At 37.0% G+C, this 24,875-nt stretch overlaps 2 protein-coding genes across 2 annotated transcripts in view; one reads left to right on the top strand and one right to left on the bottom strand.

Moving 5' to 3' along the window:
- Window positions 1-12,434, top strand: part of LOC124163216 (5'-3' exoribonuclease 1) — an 80,972-nt gene extending 68,538 nt beyond the window's left edge. The window contains exons 28-30 of the mRNA XM_046539960.1: window positions 2,456-2,571; window positions 9,569-9,785; window positions 11,631-12,434. Of these exons, the coding sequence (XP_046395916.1) occupies window positions 2,456-2,571; window positions 9,569-9,785; window positions 11,631-12,136 (839 nt within the window). The 3' untranslated portion in view covers window positions 12,137-12,434. The remainder of the gene's footprint in view (window positions 1-2,455; window positions 2,572-9,568; window positions 9,786-11,630) is intronic.
- Window positions 2,827-6,113, bottom strand: LOC124163217 (jerky protein homolog-like). Its single transcript, XM_046539961.1, has 2 exons — window positions 3,295-6,113; window positions 2,827-2,935 (listed from the first exon to the last, which is right to left on the bottom strand). The coding sequence occupies exon 1, from the start codon at window positions 4,853-4,855 to the stop codon at window positions 3,314-3,316; it is 1,542 nt and encodes a 513-aa protein (XP_046395917.1). The 5' UTR covers window positions 4,856-6,113; the 3' UTR covers window positions 2,827-2,935; window positions 3,295-3,313.
- Window positions 12,435-24,875: the final 12,441 nt, after the last annotated feature.

Raw genomic sequence — 24,875 nt, 5'->3', positions numbered from 1 at the left:
TAGGAAATTGCATTCTCTTGGATATATTATAAGTTTCTCATGGGACAAGGGAGGGAAAAGGAACCAGTTCCCTCGAGTACTGTTTTTCCTTCAGTCTCTCCAAAGATCCATGAGTCCTCCTTTTTTTAGTAAACTTGCTACCTATCAAATTATATTGGCTAGTCAAATAGCAATTTGGGTGTACCTCTATTAAAAAGATAAAAGAAATGTTGCCAAAACTATGGCAGCTTTTTAATCAGTTGATAATTTTTACGTGATCATTTAGACAAATGGTGAGAAACTTTTCCAAGCAGGTGGGTCCCTTTTCAGCATAGTTACATGAAATGGACTTAAGATGAATTGAAATGAACTTAAATTAATCCATAGCCTTTCTCCATATGCACTGCCATTATCTTAAGTGCTGAAAAATGTAACAGGAATTTCTCGGGGTTGCATATGTCGGGTGTGATAAATGATCACTTGATTTTGAGTTTGACCTATTTTCCCAATCATCAGTGAGCTACAATTACAAGGAACACAGGCAAGAATGATCAAAGAAATTGCCATTAGCCTATTTTTAACATTTCTGTGCTGCCTCCTTTAAATTTATGGTAGTAAAAAGTGGCTTTTTTTTAGCAAAAACTGAAAGCAGCACTAAAATTATTTATGTTCAGACCATTAGTAAAGATTGCAGATAAAAGATGCTTGCTGGAAAAATGAAATTTCCGATCCTCTTGTATGTACTGATTGGTACAACCATATGCCCCACAAGGAGTTGGCATGATATATTACTCTTCAGGTGGATAATCAACTCCATGTGAATACTCACAAGTTAGGGTAAGAGATATCCTCATTCACACTCTAAAAAATATTGCAAACCTGAAATACTGCATCTGCCGTGCATCCCTGAAAGGGTCTGGCCAATGTATGAGTGGTTTCTTTCATTCCATTGGTAATGTCTTTGTTTTACATGTGGGGGGGGGGGGGGGTGAGAATCCAAGTTATACAGATGTTTTTTTTCCTAAACTGAGTTAGGTACAGAAATTGATGGAAGAGTTATAAATTAACTTGGTCGCCAAAGTATACGGGTGGGTCTTTGTTCTGTGCTGACATCATTTAACCTTTGAGCAGGCATGCCTGATATTTTTACACATCTGGGCGTGTGGTGTACTTTTTCCACCATATATGCATTTATATGATAACACTCAATTTTTGATAAAATTTCTTTATTTGTAGGAATTAGTTCAAGCTTGTACATTTATAGTTGGTACAGATATAAAGGTACACAGGTGCTACATGGCTGGTCTCCCATTGTACTTATATGCCATAGGTGCCAGATTCCTCTTGCTGATCTAAAAAAAATTTGTTACAATACTTTGTGCTTTAAAGACTCGTGCAATAGATAGTCAAAATGATAGGGTAAGAATACACAAGGCCATTCAAGAAAAGGAAAGCACGAGGTGCATGGCCGGTCGTGCGGCGTACTTAGTATGCCACAGGCGTCGGTTCCTCTTGCCAACCTAATAATATATTAGCTACAATACTTCCACGGTTGAAAGCTTGCCCTATATACAGTCAAAGTACTTTGTAAGAATACATGAGGCCATTCTAGTACGTACTATGTTGAAATTCTTGGTTTTCAAGGATGGTAATATATGCTTAATACATGTGTGAAGATTTGCCATTGTTTGACTACTATAGGGTTCCCACTCAACCGCGAAAACCTTAAAACCGTGAATAAGCCGTGAATTTCGTCTACCGTGAAAAAACCTGGAAATAGCCGTGAAATTTGTCGTATAACCTTAAAAAACCTCACTAACTTGATTTTAGATCTACAATTGACGGATCAAAAGAAAAATAGGTCAGTCACTCGCACATACTGTCCACGCATTTATCTCCACACGTATATTCGAAGCGCAGATATTGGTCCGTGTGTCATGACGACACATAGACCTTAAGGCTGTGATTGGGCGTCCTTTAACCAAAGCGATCATTAACCCTGGCGAGAAATCAGACACCTCTTCACTTCCCTGTCACCCTCCATTTTCTCACTCACAGCCTTTAGCCGGCCCTTAATTTTGCTAACGATAGGCGACGTCATAAGAGAACTTTCATTGCTGCGTTTTGCATTCCCGGCATTTATCGCGTTTGCTATATTTTTAGTGCGGCCAGTGTTTTTTATGTGATCAATATTTCTTCCTAAAATGGCTTATCGACAGACCGTGAATTTGACGCACTTAAGACCGTGAAAACCTGGAAAAAACCGTGAATTTTATAATTTAGTTTTGAGTGGGAACCCTGTACTAGAAATCGAATATGTACATTCTCCATACTGATTGATCTGAATCTCAGTATGGGCTCCTATCCTTTTTTCATCCTCTGTTTACCATTTGCCATAAGGTGCTTAAACACAATACATGTTTCATCTTTTTGGTGTAGGCATCGAGTCTAATGTTATTTATTGTTCACTTCTCAGGTCAAGGTATCCCACGATATGATTACATTATGATGGACAATGGAATGGTTGCAGCAAATTTGTCTTTACCCAATGGCATTATCCTCCTTGGAGACCCGGCCCCCACCAATGAGAAGGTAAGTTCCCCGTGTACAGTAGAAGATCGATAATCCGGAATGCGTGGGACCAGACCCTTTCCGGATTAAAGATATTTCCGGTAAATAGATCTGTTCCCTGGATGCAGGCAACACTGCAATACGGAAAATATTTTTTTCCGGAACGTGCATTGGCATCAACAGAAATGATGTATTGCTGAGTAAGGGATCAAGAAAAACTCAATAAAATTCATGATGAAAGGCGTGAGAATCTTGGATATTTATTGAATATATATTATGGTGAGAATCTTGGATATCTATTTGCCATCTGTGATTAAAAAAAGGTTCAAAACATTTGAAAATATTCTTCGTCCGTAAATCGCAGAGGTACTCTTGATAAGGCCAACTGTAAATGAAATAAATATGGCAAATAATATTTTTACAATCCGACTGGAATATCAACATTTTGCCTCTCCGTATTTTTCAACATGCAGCTATCGCAAATTCCATGTCGTTTTCACGACTACTAGCATACATTTATCGGTAATTATCAAATCCTCCGATCGGAGGTAATCCCACTTCGAGTACGTTACCGTAAATAACAATCGAATTTGAATGTTAATTCTTCAATTTAATATTAATAGTCGCAGCTAATCTTTTAAGGGCGGAAAACGCGAGTATTTTGGAAAATCTACTTGGCATTAACTTCATAAACAACGCGTTCCCTAGCGGCATGAATCCCGAAAAATTGAAAAAATTGCTTACCATTACGTCCATTGGATATTTATTTGCCATGGGTGGAGTGGCACGCAGTATCTGTGGCAGCAACATCCGCGCACTTGGTTGTTGGTGCGTTCTTCATGAGGTCGGTAAGTTTGACCTGTTTCCAGCGGCTGCGTCTCTCTTGTATTAAATTGTTTTTCAACCTATGCATGTGTAATACCTCCATATCGTTGGAAGAAGAGGGCCTCTGCTCCAAGTACTTTATGAGTTTTTCTGCATAAGTGATTGCGTCCGACGTAGTAATTTTCTCCTCATCAGAGCTGCAGTCACTGTCGGTCACGTCTTCATCAACTGTCGAACCCGTGACTGCATCCATTATCTCTCCATCGGTCAAGCTTTGGTACACTGGGGCATTATTGTCGCAGGCATTCCATTCTTTTAGATCTTCATCACTTATGTCGGCATCCAGCTCTTTCACAAAATTTATAAAATGAGAAACGGGATCATTCGACGGACCCTGGAAGCCATCAAATTCTGGTATGTCGTCAGTTTCCTCACAGCGGTTTTGAAAATCCGGCAGCAAATTACTCCAACATCTTTTCAAAACCTGGGGAGTAACCTTATCCCACGCTTCGGCAATACACCATACTGCATTTTTAAGGGTAAATTCCTTCTTAAATTCTTCATAGGAGAAAGCAGTGTCACGGTTGATGATATTTTTCATAACTTCACTTCGATAGTGACACTTAAGGCTATTTATTATCCCCTGATCAAGTGGCTGGATTAGAGCAGTACAGTTCGGCGGCAAAAAAGACACTATAACATTCTCCTCGACGAGAGTTTCTGCTGGAGGATGAGCAGGGCAGTTGTCCAACAACAATAAAATTTTTGCATTTTCAGGCAGTCCAAGAGCCTTGAAATTTTTTCGGACCTCTTTGACAAAGTTAGTATGAAACCATTCCTTAAATAATTCTTGCGTAATCCAAGCTCGCTTATTGGCTCTGTAAATCACAGGAAACTGGTGTATACCCTTAAATACGCGTGGTTTTGCACTTTTACCGATGACCATGAGCTTGCATTTATGGCTCCCGGCAGCATTGGAACAGGCTGCGATGGTGACCCTTTCCATTGATTCTTTCGCTCCGCTCGCAGTCTTTTCATCGCGGCAAACGAACGTATTTCGGGGAAGACAGCGCCAGAACAATCCAGTCTCGTCCATGTTGTAAATCTGATCCGGTGAAAGATTATGTTCATCCACCAACTTTGCCAGCTCATTGACGTAATCTTCCGCAGCATCGTGATCTGCTGACAGTTTTTCTCCGGTAACCTTCAGATATCGAATGCCATGGCGCTGTTTAAATTTTTGTAGCCACCCTGTCGTATATTCGCACGGTGACGTGATTTGTAATTCCTTGTGGAAATATTTAGCTTTTTCCATTATTATTCCTCCGGAAATTGGAACTCCTTCACTTCGTCGCTGCCGGAACCATTCGTATACCGGCGTGTCATTGGGACATTGTGAGTCATTTTTGACCTGCGGCGAATACAATGTCTTTGGGAGAAGGGTGGAGTGGTGCAGTCGACGTTTTCGACCAGTCCGCATGACTCATAGGGAGAGTCTTAGGGCCTCGCGGCGGGGGTCGCCCGCCCAACGACCAACTCGAGAATGCAATGCATGGTGGCCTTTCATTTTTCTCTTGGATTTAATTATCGCAATCTCAGGTTCAACCGCGGGTCATTAGGAAGGGTTAAATATGTTTTGAGAACATCTACTTGTGAAAAGGGATTGCCATATCCAATATTAAAACTACTAAAGGGCTCCCGCGATTGAAGCAACTGGTAATTTCGCTCGTAGATTTTCAAAAAAGGCAAATTTCTGATCGGAAAATAGTGCTTTCACCAGGGAATATGCCAGCTGAAAAAATGTGTTTTAAGCAATACGTTGATTCTCACTGCTGCAAAATGAGCGCATGCAGATTAAAGACGTCGATAGAATTCCTCTTCCTGACGGTCGGAGCTCATTGAGTGAAAAAGAAGGCAATCGTAAGAAAATAAGCAGTTATCATTCATGTTCCTTACAGTTTTATTTTAACTGCAAATCTCCTCGGATTAATTTGAAGTAATTTTGGGCGTGCGGCGCGCACAATGTAAACTTCAATCCACTTTCATCCCTCTACTGAAGTCCGGAAAGTTCGAGGAATATACATGGTACGTTGATTCCGTGAAATCTTTTGCGCGAAATCACTACATCTAGGGATCCCGGATCACGAAATGAAATATTTTACAGAAAATAACGGCAACTTAGTTGACTATATCTCTTGGGATTAGCGAGAAGACAGCCAGGCTCTGAGACGGCGATTTAACCACTTAGATAGCCATATTTTCGGCGATGCAACTTAAAAAATAGAAATTTTGAAAAACTCCGGGAAAACCTTCCGTTGTTTAGATCATTCCGTTAAATAGATTTCCGGATTATCGATCTTCTACTGTACTTGCATTTGTTGCAGCTTCTCCTGTGAGCCCACTTCCAAAGTGCTATAAGGAAGTGCTAGTGCTAAGGGTATCCGGTGTGGATAGGTGGAGGTGGTCTTAAGAATTACTTTTTGCATCTTTGATCCATTCAAAGTTCAGCTGATGGCTGATAGTAGCCTGCTGTTTGAGAAAAATGTAAATATAATGTCATTTGCTATTGAATGACTCTCTTTGGCTGTGGAAGGTCATTGTGAAAACATTATGCTACTTTCTACAATGCAATGAAGGTTCTTTCTCAATTCAGCGCATGCAAATTTGTGAATGTAGTCAGCGATTGTGGAGGATCTGTAGTAGGGTGGTTTCCTATTATTTTTTATTGCCTAAATCGAAAGATTATTTCTCCTGGAGTACACATTTCATGCTTTTATATTTTTAAATGACGATATCTATTTTTCACGATTAAATGAAAAGTGAAAATTTTCAAGTGCGCTAAGGCTAAGTATGAATGCTGGAAAAGCCCATGTGACGTCATTCTGGTTCCTGCTTCCGACCTGTGAGGTGACCTTGGGGCGAGGATGTGTGCACTGCTGCGATGCAGGCTGCTAGCAAGTAGCACATTGGCTTAAATAAGGATTATTAATACCCTATCAAACGAAGGAAACTTTCCGACCATAGGCAGTTTTAATAGGTGATTATTAAGGCATGTTTCCCTGAGCTCTGTGCCTCATGCATGCATTGGTAATCTCAGACGATGTAAAACTCCTATCTACTCGTATAGAAACTAGGTCCCTGTGACGTCACGTGGAGTGGCATCGCATGGGTGCCAATCTGGCCTTTTTCAAATGAGGTTAAAATTGACCATTAACATTCATCTAAACTGGGATGTCTAAAACCAAATAATTTGTATATTATGGATAAAATAATGGTGGGTAACGAATCGCCATCAATGCCTTTCATTTTCTTTGATGAAGGAAACTACTCTGTTCCTTGGCTGTACAATTTTCATCCAAAAAATGCCCTTGCAAAAAGGAGCTCTCAGGTGCAATTTTCACTAGTTTTAATGCAGTGATTTGATGATTTTAAGGTAGTTCCTCTAGGGCAGAGTACCTATATATAAAGATAATTAAGAAGAATACATAATGGGATCGGGTTGGTGTGGTGGCTAGAGTGTTGGCTTCCCACCCTATGGGCTCGGGTTCAAATACTGGCAGTGGCAGAGAATTTTCAAGGACCACTTGATCCCTGCTTGACTGTTGTGTAGAGGACATTTCTAGTGCAACACCTCATCCGTCGGATGGGACGTTAAGCCATGGTCCCCTTGGTGCCTTTCGTTAAGAGCAGCCAAATGCCGATGCCGGGTTTCTCTCTGCCTTTCCTTACCTACCCTTCCCTCATGGAGCAAATGACCTAAGCTGTCAGTCGCCTCCTCCAAATACCATACCATACCCACCATACCAAGAACACATAAATACATTTTGAGGAAGTTACGAATATCTATGTTATTGGGTCACACATTTTCTCCTGAATTGAGGTTGGCCAGTGAATATAGTGGTTTTCTGTGGGGATAATTGTATCAACAATTAGCTGGGTGTTGCTGAAAGAATGCCGATTTTATTTTCCAATTCATGGAACATACCTATTTGAAGCAGTGATGGGGACAATGGAATATTATTTGTTTGCATACCACAGAATAAACAACCCTACATTTTGAATTGCCATGAGAAAAAATTCTCCTGGACTGGGAATCAAACCACGTACCTTTGGTTTTCTGGGCCACTGTACAGACCACTGCGCTATCCAGGTTCTCTGATTCCGATGGCAATTTTAACCAGCAATGTTTCGATTTCCAGTCCAGGGGAATTTTTTCTCATGGCAATTCATGTATATTTCACTGCCATTCAAGCAGCAGTCTGTGAAATATTACCCAACCCTACATATATTGTTCTGATTCATCAGAGTTTGTGACAGACTAACAACACACATACACCCATACCCTGGACAGCTCATTGAGATGAGTGCATGTAGGGAATATGAATTGGCTCACGAAGGCTTAACTGAGGTTGGCAAATTGCTGTGCATTGCTGGTTTGAGAGTGATACAAAATGTTTTAAGATTAAATATGTATAATTTTAGTGTATGAATAATAATTTGTGTAATTATATTAGTTATGAACATGTAAAGATGTGTCATATCTTGCAAATTTTTATGGTTTAGGAATGTGTAAAAGAGTAAAAATTAGGGATGGTCGGATTGGATACCTTGGATCCAAATATCCGTGGATATTGCCCTTCATTGGATACTTCAGATCCAAATTTGCTGAAAGCATCAGATCTGGATCCGAAAATTTAAATTTATGCTTTAGTGAATGTAGCATCCCATATGAGGGAGTGGAAAGAGTTCCAATCCTACCTTTGCATGCGCCGTTGCTCTGCGATGCTTGCCTTACTCTTGAGCCATTTTCTTTAAAAGATCTCGCATGGGTTAGGCAACAGAATTTCAGCCACAGAAATCTTTGCTGAAAATATGACAGGCACATAGTGTGACTCTTAAAAAGAGATTGAAAAAGCATCGGGAGAATCTCAATGCCATAGGCTAACAACCACGTCTGAAGTGACTACATCGCAGATTTAAAAAAAAACACCAGCGACCCTCCATCACTCAGTGCCTCTGATATTTTTTTATCCTTTCCGAGACCACACATTCCATAAATCACTATCTTCCAGGGAAAATATCAAGTTAAACAAGAAAAATGGAAGTGTGTTTCATTTCACCCAGTGACCTTTTTCATCTTACCAGCTTCAATTCTCCGTTTCTGTAGAACAAATGCTAGGTGAGTGACTTACTGGACCCGAAGATGTCTCGATAGTTTTCGGCAATTGGATGACGTGTAAGAGTACGAGATTCAAAAAAGAATGAGACCAAATGCATCGCATTTCTAATATATTTAGGTTTTTTTAAGCTCAAATTGATTGAAAAAAAGTTTTTTTATGCTCCGAAAATCAAGGATCCAATCCAGATCCGGGTCCAAAAAAATCCTGTATCCGTTCATCCCTAGTGAAAATGAAATAGAATACCTTGAAGTACAAAGTCACTTCAGTGCTGAAGTAAAATGCTTGTAATTATAATATATTTAATGATGCATCCAACACTATTTCATTGGGGGATACAATACTGCAACGAGACCTATCTTATACCTCCATTTAAAACTCACCCTAACTACTTGAAATTTTTAGCGCATGTGTTGCAGATCCTTGTCAGTGATACTACATAATAAGTCATTGTCTAACAGGTACTGTACACAGCATTAAAAATCGCATGACAAGAGTGTAGGGTATTTTAATGTAGAACATACATTTAACGTAACCTACAAAAGTGATACAAATTACAAATGTTGGTATGTAGTGGGTAGACAGATAATTTTTTAATCATCTTGCTCCACAATAGTACTGTAAGAGCCAATATTCAAATGAAATTTTCTTGAATGTAGAAATTCATTATCAATTTTTTTACCATTTGGTAATTTATTGAATAATTTGTTTCACTTTGACATTAGCTCTATTGATACCATGGAAAATTTTATTAGTTAGGCATAATGTCATCAGATTGTCTTATACAGTGAAAATTATAACTATCATTCACTGTGAAGTAATTCATGTTTTCCATTACACAGACTGCAGCATGATTAATGAACACAATTAGTATATAAAATCTTTTTAGTGTGAAAAAGAGGTTGACAATATGCTTGATATTTTTACTTGCATATGGTTATTTTTATTTTGTTCTTAAGAATGACTATCTGAAGTATGGAAATTTTGATTTGGTATTTATCATTTCCATTTCACAGGCATCAGAAAATGTAGCCAAGTTGGCGATTGCTCAGATGAACGAGTGGATGACGAAAGGGGGTGGGATGATGCCAGCGAGCAGCAAGCTGCCTGCGCCACCACAGCAGTGGTGTCAGCGGCCTCCCCTGGTTCCAACCACCCCTTACAACCCTTTCAGCAACCAAAATTGGCAGCACCCAGCCCCTGCAAATATGTACCAGAAGCTGAACTGGAGGGGTATGTGCTCATTTTGCTTCCCAGATACCAAGTAAAGGCTGTTTTTTAGAAGAAATTAGTGAAAAATAAATTAAGTACTTAATGAAAAATTTGCGTGAGGCTCTGGGATGCTTGTTAAAAAAAATTTCATGTGTTGGATGCTCTCTATTGTTCTTCCAAAATCTATCCGCAAACTGCCGCTCACACTGCATTGAAATTGAGTTATGTGGTTTCTTGGCTGCCTCAGTGCCTTTTCCGGAGTTCACTTCTCCATTCTATTCAGTATATCCGTGTAATTTTTCATCTTTAGGTATCCTCTTCCTTGATTCGCGGTTTGAAATAACAAAACATTGGTAAAAAGTGCATGAAACACGTCAATGACAAAGAATTTTACATTCCTCAAATTTCACACTAATTTTCTTTTAAGTTCAAAATTCATCAGATTCCACGCTAATTTATTTTATTAAACCACCATTGACATGCACTGGGCATTGCATACTAAGTGCTACTCACAGATAATTTATTGCAATTTATTGCAATTGCGATTAGCCACCTTCAAATCATTGCTTTGATCATTTTTTGGATTACTTTTCCCTCAAAGAGGAAAGAATGCTTGGGAGTTATGATACTCTGGAGTAATCTCAGTAGCTTTGTGGTCTGAGCTTCTGCCCAGAAAGCAGAAGATAGGGATAAGAAAGCAGATATGGATTGCCCACATTCAAGGTTGGTCAACAGTTTCTCGAAAAAAGTTCTCAGGCATTTTGGTGGATTCAGAGTTGCCTTTGCTGTCTTTATTAAATTAAACGAAATTGATATTTTTTCAGTCCTATGTAAAATAAATATTTTTCCTCCTGCAACTTGAAAAATTCAAAATTTACTACCTTATCATTATATGAAACTTATGTCTGTTGTCATGAGATTATGGTCCATGTTAATGATGATAGAAGATGATGTTATCCATGATAATGTTGAAAGGTATGAAATACATTTAAACTTATATTTTCGATATTTCGAAAACTTATATTATAAGTTCGAAATACAATGGACACTATTGCATCGTTTTATTTTGAATTCCAATTAAATCTTCGCCGTGCTGTAGTTGGGCTGGTACAGCATACCTCCTAAAATCCAAACTCGTTATAAGCGTACTGGTTAAACTACCTTTTTAAATCTGTTAAAAAAATAGCCCTACTGTAAATTCTCCAATGGATTTCAGAAAGAAAAATCGGAAATGATTATTTACTTGTTCAGAGTTATCTCGTGGCACAACTTGGAACTAATGTAAGAGCTGGGGTTTTACATTTCAATCGTGGCCGGATGTATAATACATGTTCAGCTGTTGGCAAATTTTGTTAGTACAGCCTAAATTTTGTTCCCAACTACAGCACTGAAACTTCGTTATTACAGTTGGATTGGTTATGGACATATTGATGAATATTAGTCCTTTAGAGGGTTATCATTATGCTGGGAATCCAATATTTCCTAATAAAATGATATATTCCAAATATAAACAAATACACGAGGTGAATTGCAATTAACTCTCGCTTTGCCATTACATGCGAGTTACCCTTCATTATATTTATGTGCGATAATTATGGGAAATGCCTGTTCAATAAGAAGTAGAATTTCTGAAATAAAGTTAACCTCATTGAGACTGCGAAATACTGGAGCAGAGCAGCATTACTGTAATTCGCTCCACTCAGGGTTGCTTTGAAATCCCGCTCCGGCTGTGTGCTCCACCCTGCTCTGGTCGGACCGGAGCACACGGCTGAAAATGAAAATTTGCTCTGCTTCACTGCTGCTCTATGTCCCTGATTTATACCCATACAGATAGTGCATGACAATTGTAAATGTTACCATTTGCAGAGCCTCCAGAGCAGACTGGAATGGAGTGGAGGAGGCGCCAAAACCAGTGGCAGAATATCCGACCACCCTCGCAGGTTGGCCTCTTTGCCCCTGGTGCGATCAACCCTTTTAGTCAGCACCAGCCACCTCTTAACAGCACCCACTTGCGCAGACCACCTCCTATGCAGCAGTCAGCTCCCTTGCGGCCACCTCCACACACGGCAAACGGCTCTGCACCTCTGCAGATGGCCAACCCCTTTGTCCCCCTGCAGGCGGTGCGAGCGCAGAAGTCAATGAACAGCAGCAGCTCGTTTCAGGGCAATCAGCGTAGCAAGCAGCACTCAGCAGAGGAGGACCGGGGCACAGGAGGGGTGGTGGAGAGGAGGAGGGAGCAGCAGGCCAACGAGGACGGAGGGGAACGGCAAGTCGAGGGTGGACGACGCAAGGAGAGGGACACAAAGGCCTTGTACGTGCCCCCTAATGCGAGAAAGTCTCGCTTGGCCATCAAATTTGCGCCAAATGAGTGACTGTGATGTTCCTTGGCTTGCCAGTGAGTGTGTGAGACTAGAATTGTATGATTGTGTGTTGTGTGTGGGGAAGTTTTTTTTAAATGATAGAGGATGGGAGTATTTTTGAAATTATTCGAGAAGTTGTATGTGTAGAACCTGTTTCCCGGTATGTGTCTGAATATATGTGTGAAAATGTTACTACTTCGTATTTTAATCAAAATGTTTGACGAACTGAGCGATCGATCAGGAATATATGGTGGCCATTTCATGACTACTATGTAACAGTGGTTTAGTTTTATTAAAAATCTTACCTTGATTGCAGAATTCTTATTTCCTCAGTGATTGGCCTTGGTTGTCTCTGCATTAAGTGTCCTGATGTTCTTTTGAGGTGATGCTGCTCTTCATGTACAAGGAGTGACATGAGAATTGGTGTTTTGAGATTGACCTTCAATGACCTATGGGTTGCAATGTGTTAATGGTAATAACTCGGAGGATATGATGTATCTGCTTCAGGCGTAATAAGGACTATCGTGGACACAAAAATTTAGCATCAAGGTACAGAAAATTTTCTAAGTGACAATTGATGCTTAATTGGCAATGCCACTGAACCACGCCTCCACATTGGAGAACAAGAAACCATCTGTGTTAGGAGTGAAGGTCTTTTCTTCATTGCAGTTGAAAATGAGTATGTACGAATTTAGCTCATGAAGGAAGGGAATTTGACCAGCAAAGTTATTTTTATGATGGGGTAGGCACTTTTCTTGGCCTTTGAGAGAGTGCAAAATTCTCACAGAGTTGTAGTATGAAGTATTCTGTGGCCATCGTTTCTTTGTGAAAGTTTCACTCCTATGTTACATCTTTAGCAGGATTTAATTATAGCAACTTGATAACCCATGCGAAAATTTTTCACTTTCATACTATTGGGGAATAAGCATGTTACGAAAATGGTGTAATTGGGTTTTTAATAGAGGAGAAGGTGGATCATAAAGTTCTTTCTTTATATGTACTGGTTTTCTTGCAAAAATATGTAAAACATATGAATACAATACAGGCAAAAGAGTTTGGTACCAGTAGGAACAATCATGATATCTGTTACTGAATAATGGCACACAATTTACAGATCTTCTTTAAAGACAAAATTTTATGTCATTCACCCGTGTACAATGATTATGTGCACTTTGTACTATTTTAATTTTTTTGTTGTCAATTCCCGTTGATAATAATTCTTGAATATTTTCAACATGATATTTTTATTAATTCGTGATACTCATTATCTCTTAAGTTCCTTACACACGATGTCTCTAGAACGTTTAACATTCTCCATACTACCAAGATTTTATTTTTAATATTTTTGTGTGCTTATGTTATGTTTATTTGGTTTAGTTATGGAGTTAATGGGTTTTTTAACCTTTTTTTAAAGTTTAGAATGAAAAGAATGTGTGGAGTCATTATATCTTGAATGAGTAATCAACATGGAAAAATCGAAACTTCTAAGTCAAATATTCTGTAAATAGTGAAATTTGAGATTTTATTTTTTGGCAGAAGTTGGTGATTCAATGTTTAAAATGATGCCTCATTTATCACTGTAGGTGTGGTATTAAAGGAGCTTATTGGATTGACGGAAAAAGACCTTTCTATAATAATATATATGACACTGTTCTGGGTACACGTAAAGGAAGTGAAAAGAATTTGTTAAGATTCGAGAGCTCATTAATACGGGAGCATTGAACACAGTCCTCGCTTAAGAGTCGTTCCGAATGGAAGAAGAGATAACCTCACAGGCATACCTACGTCACAGAAAATGGCGGCGGGCGCCAAACATATTCAAAATGAAATGCTGTACAAGTATGATGCCGTAAAAGATAGAAAGGAATGATTAAAAACCGTGGGACGTACATGTTTTTAATTTTATAAAAGAAAATATAGAATTATCGCACACATTTTGTAGTCCTACTCATTAAAAGCCGAAACATAGGAAGGATAACCTTAAAGGAATACCGCAGTCTTCAATGCATACCTGTAATGCAATCCTAATAATGGACAATTTAAGGAAAAATTATAATTGTTAGCGTACGGATAACCTTTAGGCATACTTCAGTCTCTAATTTGAACATGAAAATCAATTCATAGATTGCAAAATCTATTAAGAACTTAGGCGTTGAAGACGGGATAACCATCGGGCATACCTCTGTCTATAATGCAAACACGATAAACAATGCACAATAAATATCAAAATTCCAGTTATCGGACGAAAGATAACCTTCAGATATATTACAGTCTTTCACGTAAATGTGCAAAAGTATCCTAAGAAAGGACAATTTATGTAAAATTATAATTATCGGAGTAGGATAACTTTCAGGCATACCTCGGTCTCTAGTGTAAACATGACAAACTATGGACAATTAACATCAAAATTTTAACTTTTGGTTGATAATTACTTTCCGTAATACCTAAGTCTTTAATATAAATGCGCAAAACTATCCTAATATTGGACAATTTATGTAAAATAGTTGTTATCGGAGTAGGGATAACTTTCAGGCATACCTCTGTCTCTACTGTAAATATGACTAACTATGGACAGTTATTATAAAAATTCTAGCTTTTGGTTGAAAGATAACTTTCTGGAAAAGCTTAGCCATTAATATAAATGTGAAAAACTATCCTAAGAATGGACAATTTATCTAAAATTATAATTATTGTAGTAGGGATAACTTTCAGGCATACCTCGGTCTCTAGTGTAAACATGACAAAATATGGACAATTATTATAAAAATTCTAGCCTTTGGTTGATAGATAACTTTCTGGAAAAGCTTAGCCATTAATATAAATGTGAAAAACTATCCTAAGATTAAACAATTTATGTAAAATAGTTGTTATCGGAGTAGGGATAACTTTCAGGCATACCTCTGTCTCTACTGTAAACATGACTAAATATGGACAATTATTATAAAAATTCTAGCTTTTGGTTGAAAGATAACTTTCTGGAAAAGCTTAGCCATTAATATAAATGTGAAAAACTATCCTAAGAATGGACAATTTATCTAAAATTATAATTATTGTAGTAGGGATAACTTTCAGGCATACCTCGGTCTCTAGTGTAAACATGACAAAATATGGACAATTATTATAAAAATTCTAGCTTTTGGTTGATAGATAACTTTCTGGAAAAGCTTAGCCATTAATATAAATGTGAAAAACTATCCTAAGAATGGACAATTTATCTAAAATTATAATTATTGTAGTAGGGATAACTTTCAGGCATACCTCGGTCTCTAGTGTAAACATGACAAAATATGGACAATTATTATAAAAATTCTAGCCTTTGGTTGATGGATAACTTTCTGGAAAAGCTTAGCCATTAATATAAATGTGAAAAACTATCCTAAGATTAAACAATTTATGTAAAATAGTTGTTATCGGAGTAGGGATAACTTTCAGGCATACCTCTGTCTCTAGTGTAAACATGACTAAATATGGACAATTATTATAAAAATTCTAGCTTTTGGTTGAAAGATAACTTTCTGGAAAAGCTTAGCCATTAATATAAATGTGAAAAACTATCCTAAGAATGGACAATTTATCTAAAATTATAATTATTGTAGTAGGGATAACTTTCAGGCATACCTCGGTCTCTAGTGTAAACATGACAAAATATGGACAATTATTATAAAAATTCTAGCTTTTGGTTGATAGATAACTTTCTGGAAAAGCTTAGCCATTAATATAAATGTGAAAAACTATCCTAAGAATGGACAATTTATGTAAAATTATAATTATTTTAGTACGGGTTACCGTCAGGCATACCTCGGTCTCTAGTGTAAACATGACAAAATATGGACAATTATTATAAAAATTCTAGCTTTTGGTTGATAGATAACTTTATGGAAAAGCTTAGTCATTAATATAAATGTGAAAAACTATCCTAAGAATGGACAATTTATGTAAAATTATAATTATTGGAGTAGGGATAACCGTCAGGCATACCCTGATAAAAATAAACTCCCCCATGATGGGTAAAGGAAAGGTAAAGGAATGGTAGTAGCCATCATATGGTGGGTAGTTACCCTTGTACAAACCACGCCCTACCTTCTGAGGAGGGTAATGGAAGGAAAGAACAAACCTTCGTCTACACCTCCTGAAAACTCCTTCGCTTACCATCCGTCTACACTGCATTAAGGGTAAGGTAAGGGATAGGCCTATACTTCATCCTCCCTTCCTTAGCACTCCTTCACTTACCATTCCTCTATCCTTTGTCCAACATGTATTATGGGTTACGGAAGGGTAGGCCTATACTTCGTCCACCCTTCCTTGGAACTCCTTCCCTTACCATCCGTCTACCCTTCCTCTACATGCCATTAAGGGCAAGGGAAGTGTAGGGCTATCCTTCGTCTACCATTCCTTGGAACTCCTTCCCATACCATCCGTCAATCCTTCCTCTAACTCAATTAATGGAATGGCAAGTGTAGGAATATCCTTCGTCTACCTTTCCTTGGGACTTGGCATTTATTTCTGAGGAAAATATAGCCTGAAAATGTCTCCTCAGCTACGTTCACCAGCTGAAGAGTATTGAGTTCTGTACAAGAACATAAGCAGTCTTTGAAAGCAAAGATGGATGGGCTGCACAACTTATCTTTAAAAGTCTCCTAAGGAAAGCAATAATATATACTCAACAGTTTCTATAAGTGTGTGAAAAAAGCTCATTCAGAAGAGCTTTCATTCACATTATTAGGATGTAACCTATTTGTGTGGCTGACAATGTGACATCCTGGGAGTGATGTTCGGTATTTGAATGCCGATGTTATTTTCTGAAAAGAAATAGGTATGGTAGAAAAAAGTCACTGCTTTCTTCCACATAGGTCCAGGTGCAAAAGATATTCTCATATAAAGATTTTGTACTATAAATCCCATTGAGAAACTCCAGCACACAAGTACCTTGAAAGCCGAGGTTGTTAAGGCGCTACTTCAGCATCCCCCAATATATGAGTCCTGGGTTTTAATACCACATGAAGGCTAACTTTTTTCTGTCTCATAATTTTAGAAATCACTGTTACAACTCATCCCCATTCATTTAATTGAGTTGCTTAGCGATTTTTTAAATTTTCATATTAATATATGGATTTTTAGTTTTTATATTAGTCCTACCCTCCCTCTACACTCCAGGAAGGATAATACCTACCCGCCAATGTTCTCAAATATGCTCTGTCTCCCCTTGCTGAAGGGTAGAGGAAGGGTAGGCCTATCCTTCCTCTACCCTTCATTGAGACTGGCCCAACCCTTCCTCTACCTTTCTCCTACACTCCAGGAAGGATAATGCCTACCCGCTAATGTTCTAAAATACGCTCTGTCTACTCTTGCTGAAGGGTATAGGAAGGATAATCCGACCCTTCCCTTACCCTCATTAGAGGGTAGACCTCCCAACAATGGAGGAGTTTATTTTTATCAGGGTACCTCTGTCTTTAATGTAAACATGGAAATTATAGACAACTAATATCAATATTCTAGTCATTGGATGATAGATAACTTTCTGGAATACCTGTATTTAATGTAAACATTAAAATCATTTCAAAGATGGCAAAATTTATTAAGAACTTTGGTAAATGAAGACAGGATAACCTACAGAAATACCTCAGCCTTTCTTTAAAACCAAATATTACATAGTGTTGTAAATCAGGAAATATGAGTTACTGTAATGGAGACAACTCCTTATTAATTATTAATTCCGACTGTGTATGAATATAAATTATGACACACAAATCAGCCTCCTTGGCATAACAATCCGTCAATAGCAACCACAAACAAAAACCTAGATATAATGAGATCCCACGGTGCTCCAATAAATACTCGCTATAGCGAGTATTAGCTATAGCTATATCCTTTATGTCATTTTCATCAACTGGTAGTCGAGATAATGCATCTGCCAGATTACTGCTGCCTTTAACGTATTTTATTGTATCGTCATATCCAGACAGAAACAACGCCCACCTCTGCAACCCATTAGCTCCCATTTGTGGAATACCTTTATGTTCACCAAATATTGCTAACATAGGCATGTGATCTGTCTCCAAAATGAATTTTCTTCCCAACAAGTATTGAGAAAATTTTTTTATTGACCAATAAATTGCTAAGGCTTCTTTGTGAATTACAGAATAATTCATTTCAGCAGGCGATAGAACTCTTGACACAAAGCTTATAGGTTTTTCCTCACCATTCTCAAAAATATGCACCAACACCCCAGCAATTCCCTTACTGCTGGCATCGCAAATCAATTTTACTGGTAAATCAGGATTATAATGCACTAATATCACATCTGATGACATAATTCTTTTAACTTGAATGAAAGCTCTCTCACAATCATCATTCCATTCATATTTTACTCCTTTTCACAACAATTTATACAATGGACCTAAAACTTTCGACATATTAGGAACGATTTTCCCATAGTGACTGCAGGTACCAACGAAAGATCTAACCTCAGATACATCAGTAGGGCTGGTGGCCTTAACTATAGCTTTCACTTTGCAAGGATCCTTCCTAATTCCTGCAGCATCTAAATATGAAATTTCTGTTTCAAAAAATTAACTTTAAAACTTTAAGAGGAAGGGATATATCCTCAGGTTATAGTGATTTATCCCCATATATAGGTATATATCCTTACATTGTAATCTTTAGGCATACCTCATTCAATAATTTAATCATGAATACTTCTCCTGATAATGCAAAAATAATTGACTGCTCTTGATATTGGAATTAGGGATAACTTTCCAGGCATACCTCACTCCTTCATGTAAACATGAAAAACTATTTCACGTACATAACCTTAAAATGAAAATTTATTGAAAACTCTTGATATAGGAGTCATTGAAATTCTTCCATTCACACCTCTGTTATCCTTCTCCTGCGCCTATGGTGTGAAAATATTAACCATAAAATTTTATGGTTTATAGGATATAACTCTAATGTACATCTAGGTACCTAATAGGTGTACTTATTTATATCTGTAGCACACTTTAAATAAGGGAATGAACTATTCAACCATAAATGCATTTATTATTTGGAGAGATAACTTTCTAGGAATACATACACATAACAGGTCATATATTAATATATTACTCAAAGTAGCAAAGATCATCCCTCTATACAAAGGTAAGGGCAGTCGACAGAGGATGAATTCATATTGTCCAATCTCTCTACTGAATCAGTTCAGTAAGATTTTTGAGGTAGTATTTTATTCACGTCTCATAGCTTATTTGGAATCTCAAAAATTATTATCCACCGCCCAACATGGCTTTAGGAAATCAAGGTCTACTTCTACTGCCACTTACCAGGTTGTGAATAAAATATTAGATGATCTGGATAACAGACTAGAATCACTTATTCTCTCCTTCGACTTTTCTAAAGCGTTTGACTGTGTCAATCACGGTCTATTACTGCAAAAACTTGAAATGTTTGGAATTAGAGGTGCAGGCTACAAGTGGATTGAGTCTTACCTGAGTGATAGGCGACAAAGTGTTGTCCTTAGAAGGGATGGAACCAATTTTATGTCCCCTGAGAAAAAAATTGTCATGGGCATTCCCCAGGGCTCAGTTCTGGGACCAGTTCTGTTCCTTTTATTTATAAATGACCTCCCAGATATGTTTAAATATGTACCAGGTGTACTTCCAGTATTGTACGCTGATGATACCAATGTTTTAGTGTCTGCCACATCAATGGAAAGCCTGACCTTAAAATCTAATGATGCAGCACGTGTCTTACAAGAGTGGTGTAATCAAAATTCTCTCCTCCTCAATGTGGAGAAATCTAATTTAATTTACTTTTGCAACAAGAATAAACAGCAATCACAGATCTCTGTCAAGACTGATGGTAAACCTATTCCACAAAACCTCAGTTCCTCTTTCCTGGGTGTAACTCTTGATAATCAAATATCTTGGGAGGAACATATTCAGAAGCTTCGCAGTAAATTGAGTTCTGTCTGTTATTTGATCCTGTCTATCCGAAAAACTGTAGATATTGATGTACTATTATCAATTTATTATGGTGAATTCTACTCACATGTAATGTTTAGTATACTCTTCTGGGGCCCTAGACCCAATTCCAAAATAATCTTCAAAATTCAAAAGAGGATACTGCGTATTATCGGCAAGGTGCCTGTTTATGCTCCATGTCGCCCTCTTTTTAAGAAATTCAACATTTTACCTCTCCCCTGTGTATATATGTATGCTGTAATTGTCTGTGCAAAAAAGAATCTTTCGAATTATGCAACAAATGGTGATTACCACTGTCATTATACAAGGAGTTCTACAAGCCTCCATCAAACATTTACAAGAACCAAGAACTCAAGTTATGCACCTTGGCACATGGGCCTACTGCTATTTAACAAACTCCCACCAGAAGTGAAGGGAGTCAAAAACATATATCTCTTCAAATCAAAGCTTCATGAGTTTCTTTTGAAAAAGTTATTTTATTCTGTGGATGATTTTCTTCATCCATAACACCTTGCTTTTTACATGATGTATGGTAATACCTTGTAGTTTTTTGTATCTATGTATTTTTGTACCATAATTGACGTGTCCTATATTTGTGAGAACAAATCGCCGGACAAATAAATTATTATTATTATTATTAATCTCTGTAGCAAGCTTAATATTATTATTATTATTATTATTAATCTCTGTAGCAAGCTTAATATTATGGGTGTGAAAAATCAAACATAAAATATTTTTGGAGGAGGAAATAACTTTTTAGGTATACATCCAAATAATGGTTGCATATATTAATCTCTGAAGCATACTTGTATTAAGGGAGTGAACGAATTGACCATTACAGGTTATAGTAGTATGAGATAACTTTTTAGGCATGCATCTACATAATGGGTGTACATATATCAATTTCTGTATGGCATACTTGTAGGCACTAAGGGAGTGATATTATCCACCACAAAAGTTATTTTCAAAAGAGAACTTATTAGGCATACTACATACACATAAAAGGTGTATACCTATGTATTAATCTCTGAAGGATACTTGTCCTAAGGGAGGGAACAAATGAACCATAAAAGATATATAGTAATATAATATCGGATGATAGAAATAATAATGAACCTATAATATTAATGGAGGAAGAGATGGTAAATTTGGCATACGCCTACCTATAAAGGGTGTATATTTTACCTCTGAATTAATAAGAATTAGGATATCATATAGGTTTGAATGTTTTTATCAAGGGCTCAGGAGTAGCAAACCACTTTAGTGGTTTGCTGGTGGTTTTGCTTAGTGGTTCATCTTAGCCTCAATTAACGATAATGTGATTAAATTTTCCATTCTAAGATTATATAGTACTATAAGTAGGTTATCCTTTTTTACATGAAGTACTCATGTATAACTGAAGGTTATCCCTGCCTCCAGTATTAAGAGTGTTAGTAATATATTGAATTCTAGAATGAGGAATTTGAAAAAAGCTTTTACATTTTCATAAAGGAATGAGGTATGCCTGGTAGGTTATCACCCAAGCCTTCAATAATAACAGTTTTAACTGAATCATTTCACTTTAAACTAAATTATTTTCATTCTAAAATAGATAATAATGACAATTATTATTTCATGGTTACGTGACAGACTGATATGCCTGAAGGTTTTCCCAACCTCTCAAAATCAAGACATTTCAATATTTTTGCATTCAATACATAGGTATGTAATTCTTTTTAAGTTTAAATGAAGGACTGAGGAAAGCCAGGATGATTATTCCAACCTAAAATATAAAGAGAATTTAAAAAACTTATGCATTTTGTGGTTAAGTGTATGAAATAGGTTTTCATATTAACATGAGGGTCTGAGGTATGCCTATAAGGTTATCTCTACCATGAATATAAAGAAATTTCAATAAATTTTGCAAAAATTGGATAGGTCATCATATTTACATGAAAGACTGACGCATTGAACTGAAGCTAATCCTTTCTCCAATACCAAAAGTTCCATATATTTTGCATTCTAAGGATAGATATTCATGTTTACATTGAGAACTGAGGTATGCCTGAAGGTTATCCTCTCTCCAATAGCAAACGTTCCCACTATATTTTGCATTTTAAGGATAGATTTTCATGTTTACATTGAGAAATGAGGTATACCTAAAAGTTATCCTCTCTCGTACAACATAAGTTCTCCGTATACTTTGCATGCGAGGGATAGATTTTCATGTTTATATTGAGAACTGAAGTATGCCTGAAGGTTATCTTATCTCCAATAACAAAAGTTCTCAGTATATTTTGCATTCTAAGGATATATTTTTATATTTTCATGTTTACAATGAAAACTGAGGTATGCCTGAAGGCTATCTTATCTCCAATAACAAAAGTTCTCAGTATATTTTGCATTCTAAGGATATATTTTTATATTTTCATGTTTACAATGAAAACTGAGGTATGCCTGAAGGTTATCTTATCTCCAATAACAAAAGTCCTCAGTATATTTTGCATTCTAAGGATATATTTTTATATTTTCATGTTTACAATGAAAACTGAGGTATGCCTGAAGGTAATCCTCTTTCCAATAGCCCAGATTTAAATGTTTACATGCCCGATTTTTGTGTCACCTATTTGCATTTTTTGGAATTTATCGCTATAATTAGTATTAAATTGCACTTTATTTACCTGTAATAATTTATAAATAGACAGTATACCTATATGATCGCTTATACTTAATTTATATCGCCTTTTACCGCTGGATTCCATTGGGCTTAGACCATATAAGAACTAGACCCGCCATTCCCCACCCCTACCCATGTCTCGCCGTGTGGCCAACATCTCCCCTCCGCTCCCTTCCTTCCCCGCCCACTTTTAAAGCGACGTGATGTCACGGTTGGGACGCTCATCGTCGTAGCGCATGGCTACGAATGGGGATTCACTGTATCACTGCAGTATTCTGACCATTTTCTTCGCGATTTTTCAATTAAAAGTACTAATATTTATTGCGTTATGTACGAGAAGTATTCTCTCAGCCATGGTTGGATTGGTGAACTTACAATTAATGAACAGTGGCATTTTTCGGCATTGGCAGCGATGAAAAAATATTGCGGCAGTAAAATGAAGACAAAGCCCTTTATAAACTTCCGCAGATATTTTTCTTATCTCGTTAGCGATCTAGCATCATTCGGAACATCGTTATTAAAACATGAAATCTTGCACAAAAGTTGTAAATGGGGGGAATTTCAGAGAGGAAAAGGGTCATGGTGTAAAGAATTTGCCGGTCGTCCACGAAGTAACGCGGCAACGCCTTCGCATATAGAAATTTTTAAACGGTCAATTATGCGATGCAAATTGAACTGCGCGCTAGCGCTACTAAAAAGGGATGTCAACAAATCAGAATTCATATTATTTAGGTAAGTAATTTAGTTATTTCATAAATGCATAATTTTTTACTTGGCAGACAGCTCTCGAGTTATTTATATTTTGCGATGGTGGAAAAAGGTCTAGCGCCGGCTTTGCAAGTGACACCTACGATTTACGTACGCTACGGAAAATTCTGGGAATAAATAATACCTATTAACATATTTATAATTAGAAAGAAAGAGAGGATTGGATTAAAATAATTTTAAAGATAAATTTGCTTTAAAACAATCAATTATATTAAATTCATTGAATAACTTAATAAATATATATTCTTGTAATGTTGTACGTATGTACTTACCGAGTTTTCAATTAAATTTTTAAAAACTATTTATGACATGATTTATTTTTTAGATTTTTGTCATAATGCGTAACAAAAGAGGATGCAAATTCAAATATCGTCTAAGAAGTGAATCTCATTTTATTAAAAAAATCCAGGAGCGATTACTTTGTCTAATGTGTGAAATGTAACGGGTAATTTTCTATTTTTCACGGCAGTAGAAATGATATTTCGAAGCACTTGGAGACGCAAGAGCATAAAAGATATTTAAATACTTCTGCATCTTCCTCCAACATACAGAGATTTATAATAAAAACGAAGAAAAGAAACTTGCATCAGCAGAAGGATGTCTTTCCATGCCATTTTTCATAGTCATTCCTTCAAATCTAAGGCCTGTACATCACAAGTTATCAAATCGGTTTTGCAGCGCACAGGATACACAACGCCGTTCAAACAGCTGCTGTTTTGTTGCCCGCAGATGTGGAAAATTTTGTCATTAAAATATATATTTCTATTTCTACATTACACTGTGCGTCTTCAAATGCTGAAAGAATTTTGTGAAACTGCGGAAGTCGCATGTATAAGAAAATACTCGGTTACTGTAAAACGCGCTAGTTACCTCTTTCGTCAGCTGTAGATAGAGTTTTTAAATTATACCACACCATGAATTCCTACTTTCTATATCGGGCTTAATGTCCTAGAATTGTAGAAGAGAGTTTTGAAAAAGAATCCTCAAATTTAGCTAGAGTTTAAAAACAATCAATCACCTTTTTTTAAAATGCTATTGAAGTTATTGAGGGTGATAAAATTTTGGTAATCGAAGTAGCGAATGAAGTTTAAAATATCTGAATCAAAAGCGGTCAGAAAGTCAAAGCGGTCGACTAAAATCTCTATGACTTTGACCCCCATTATGACTTTCGGAGGTCATTATATATAAATTGTTGTACGGATGAATGACCTGCGTAACCGTCTTTGGCACCCTTCAAAACCTATGGTTTGACACGTTGGTTGTCATGATGGCCAGCCATTTAACTCTATGACATTTGACCCCCATTGAGACCTCGGTGGTCAAAAAATCAACAATATTAACTGAGAAATCG

The sequence above is a fragment of the Ischnura elegans genome, chromosome 8 (genome assembly GCF_921293095.1).
Source record: "Ischnura elegans chromosome 8, ioIscEleg1.1, whole genome shotgun sequence".
In the NCBI taxonomy this organism is placed as follows: domain Eukaryota; kingdom Metazoa; phylum Arthropoda; class Insecta; order Odonata; family Coenagrionidae; genus Ischnura; species Ischnura elegans.
The sequence above is the reverse complement of the archived record's forward strand: the minus strand, read 5'-3'. Positions and strand labels throughout refer to the sequence as shown.

What these genes read in the sequence shown, in the direction of transcription:
- LOC124163217 (XM_046539961.1), bottom strand. Translation starts at nt 4,855, where the DNA reads ATGCGGACTGGTCGAAAACGTCGACTGCACCACTCCACCCTTCTCCCA.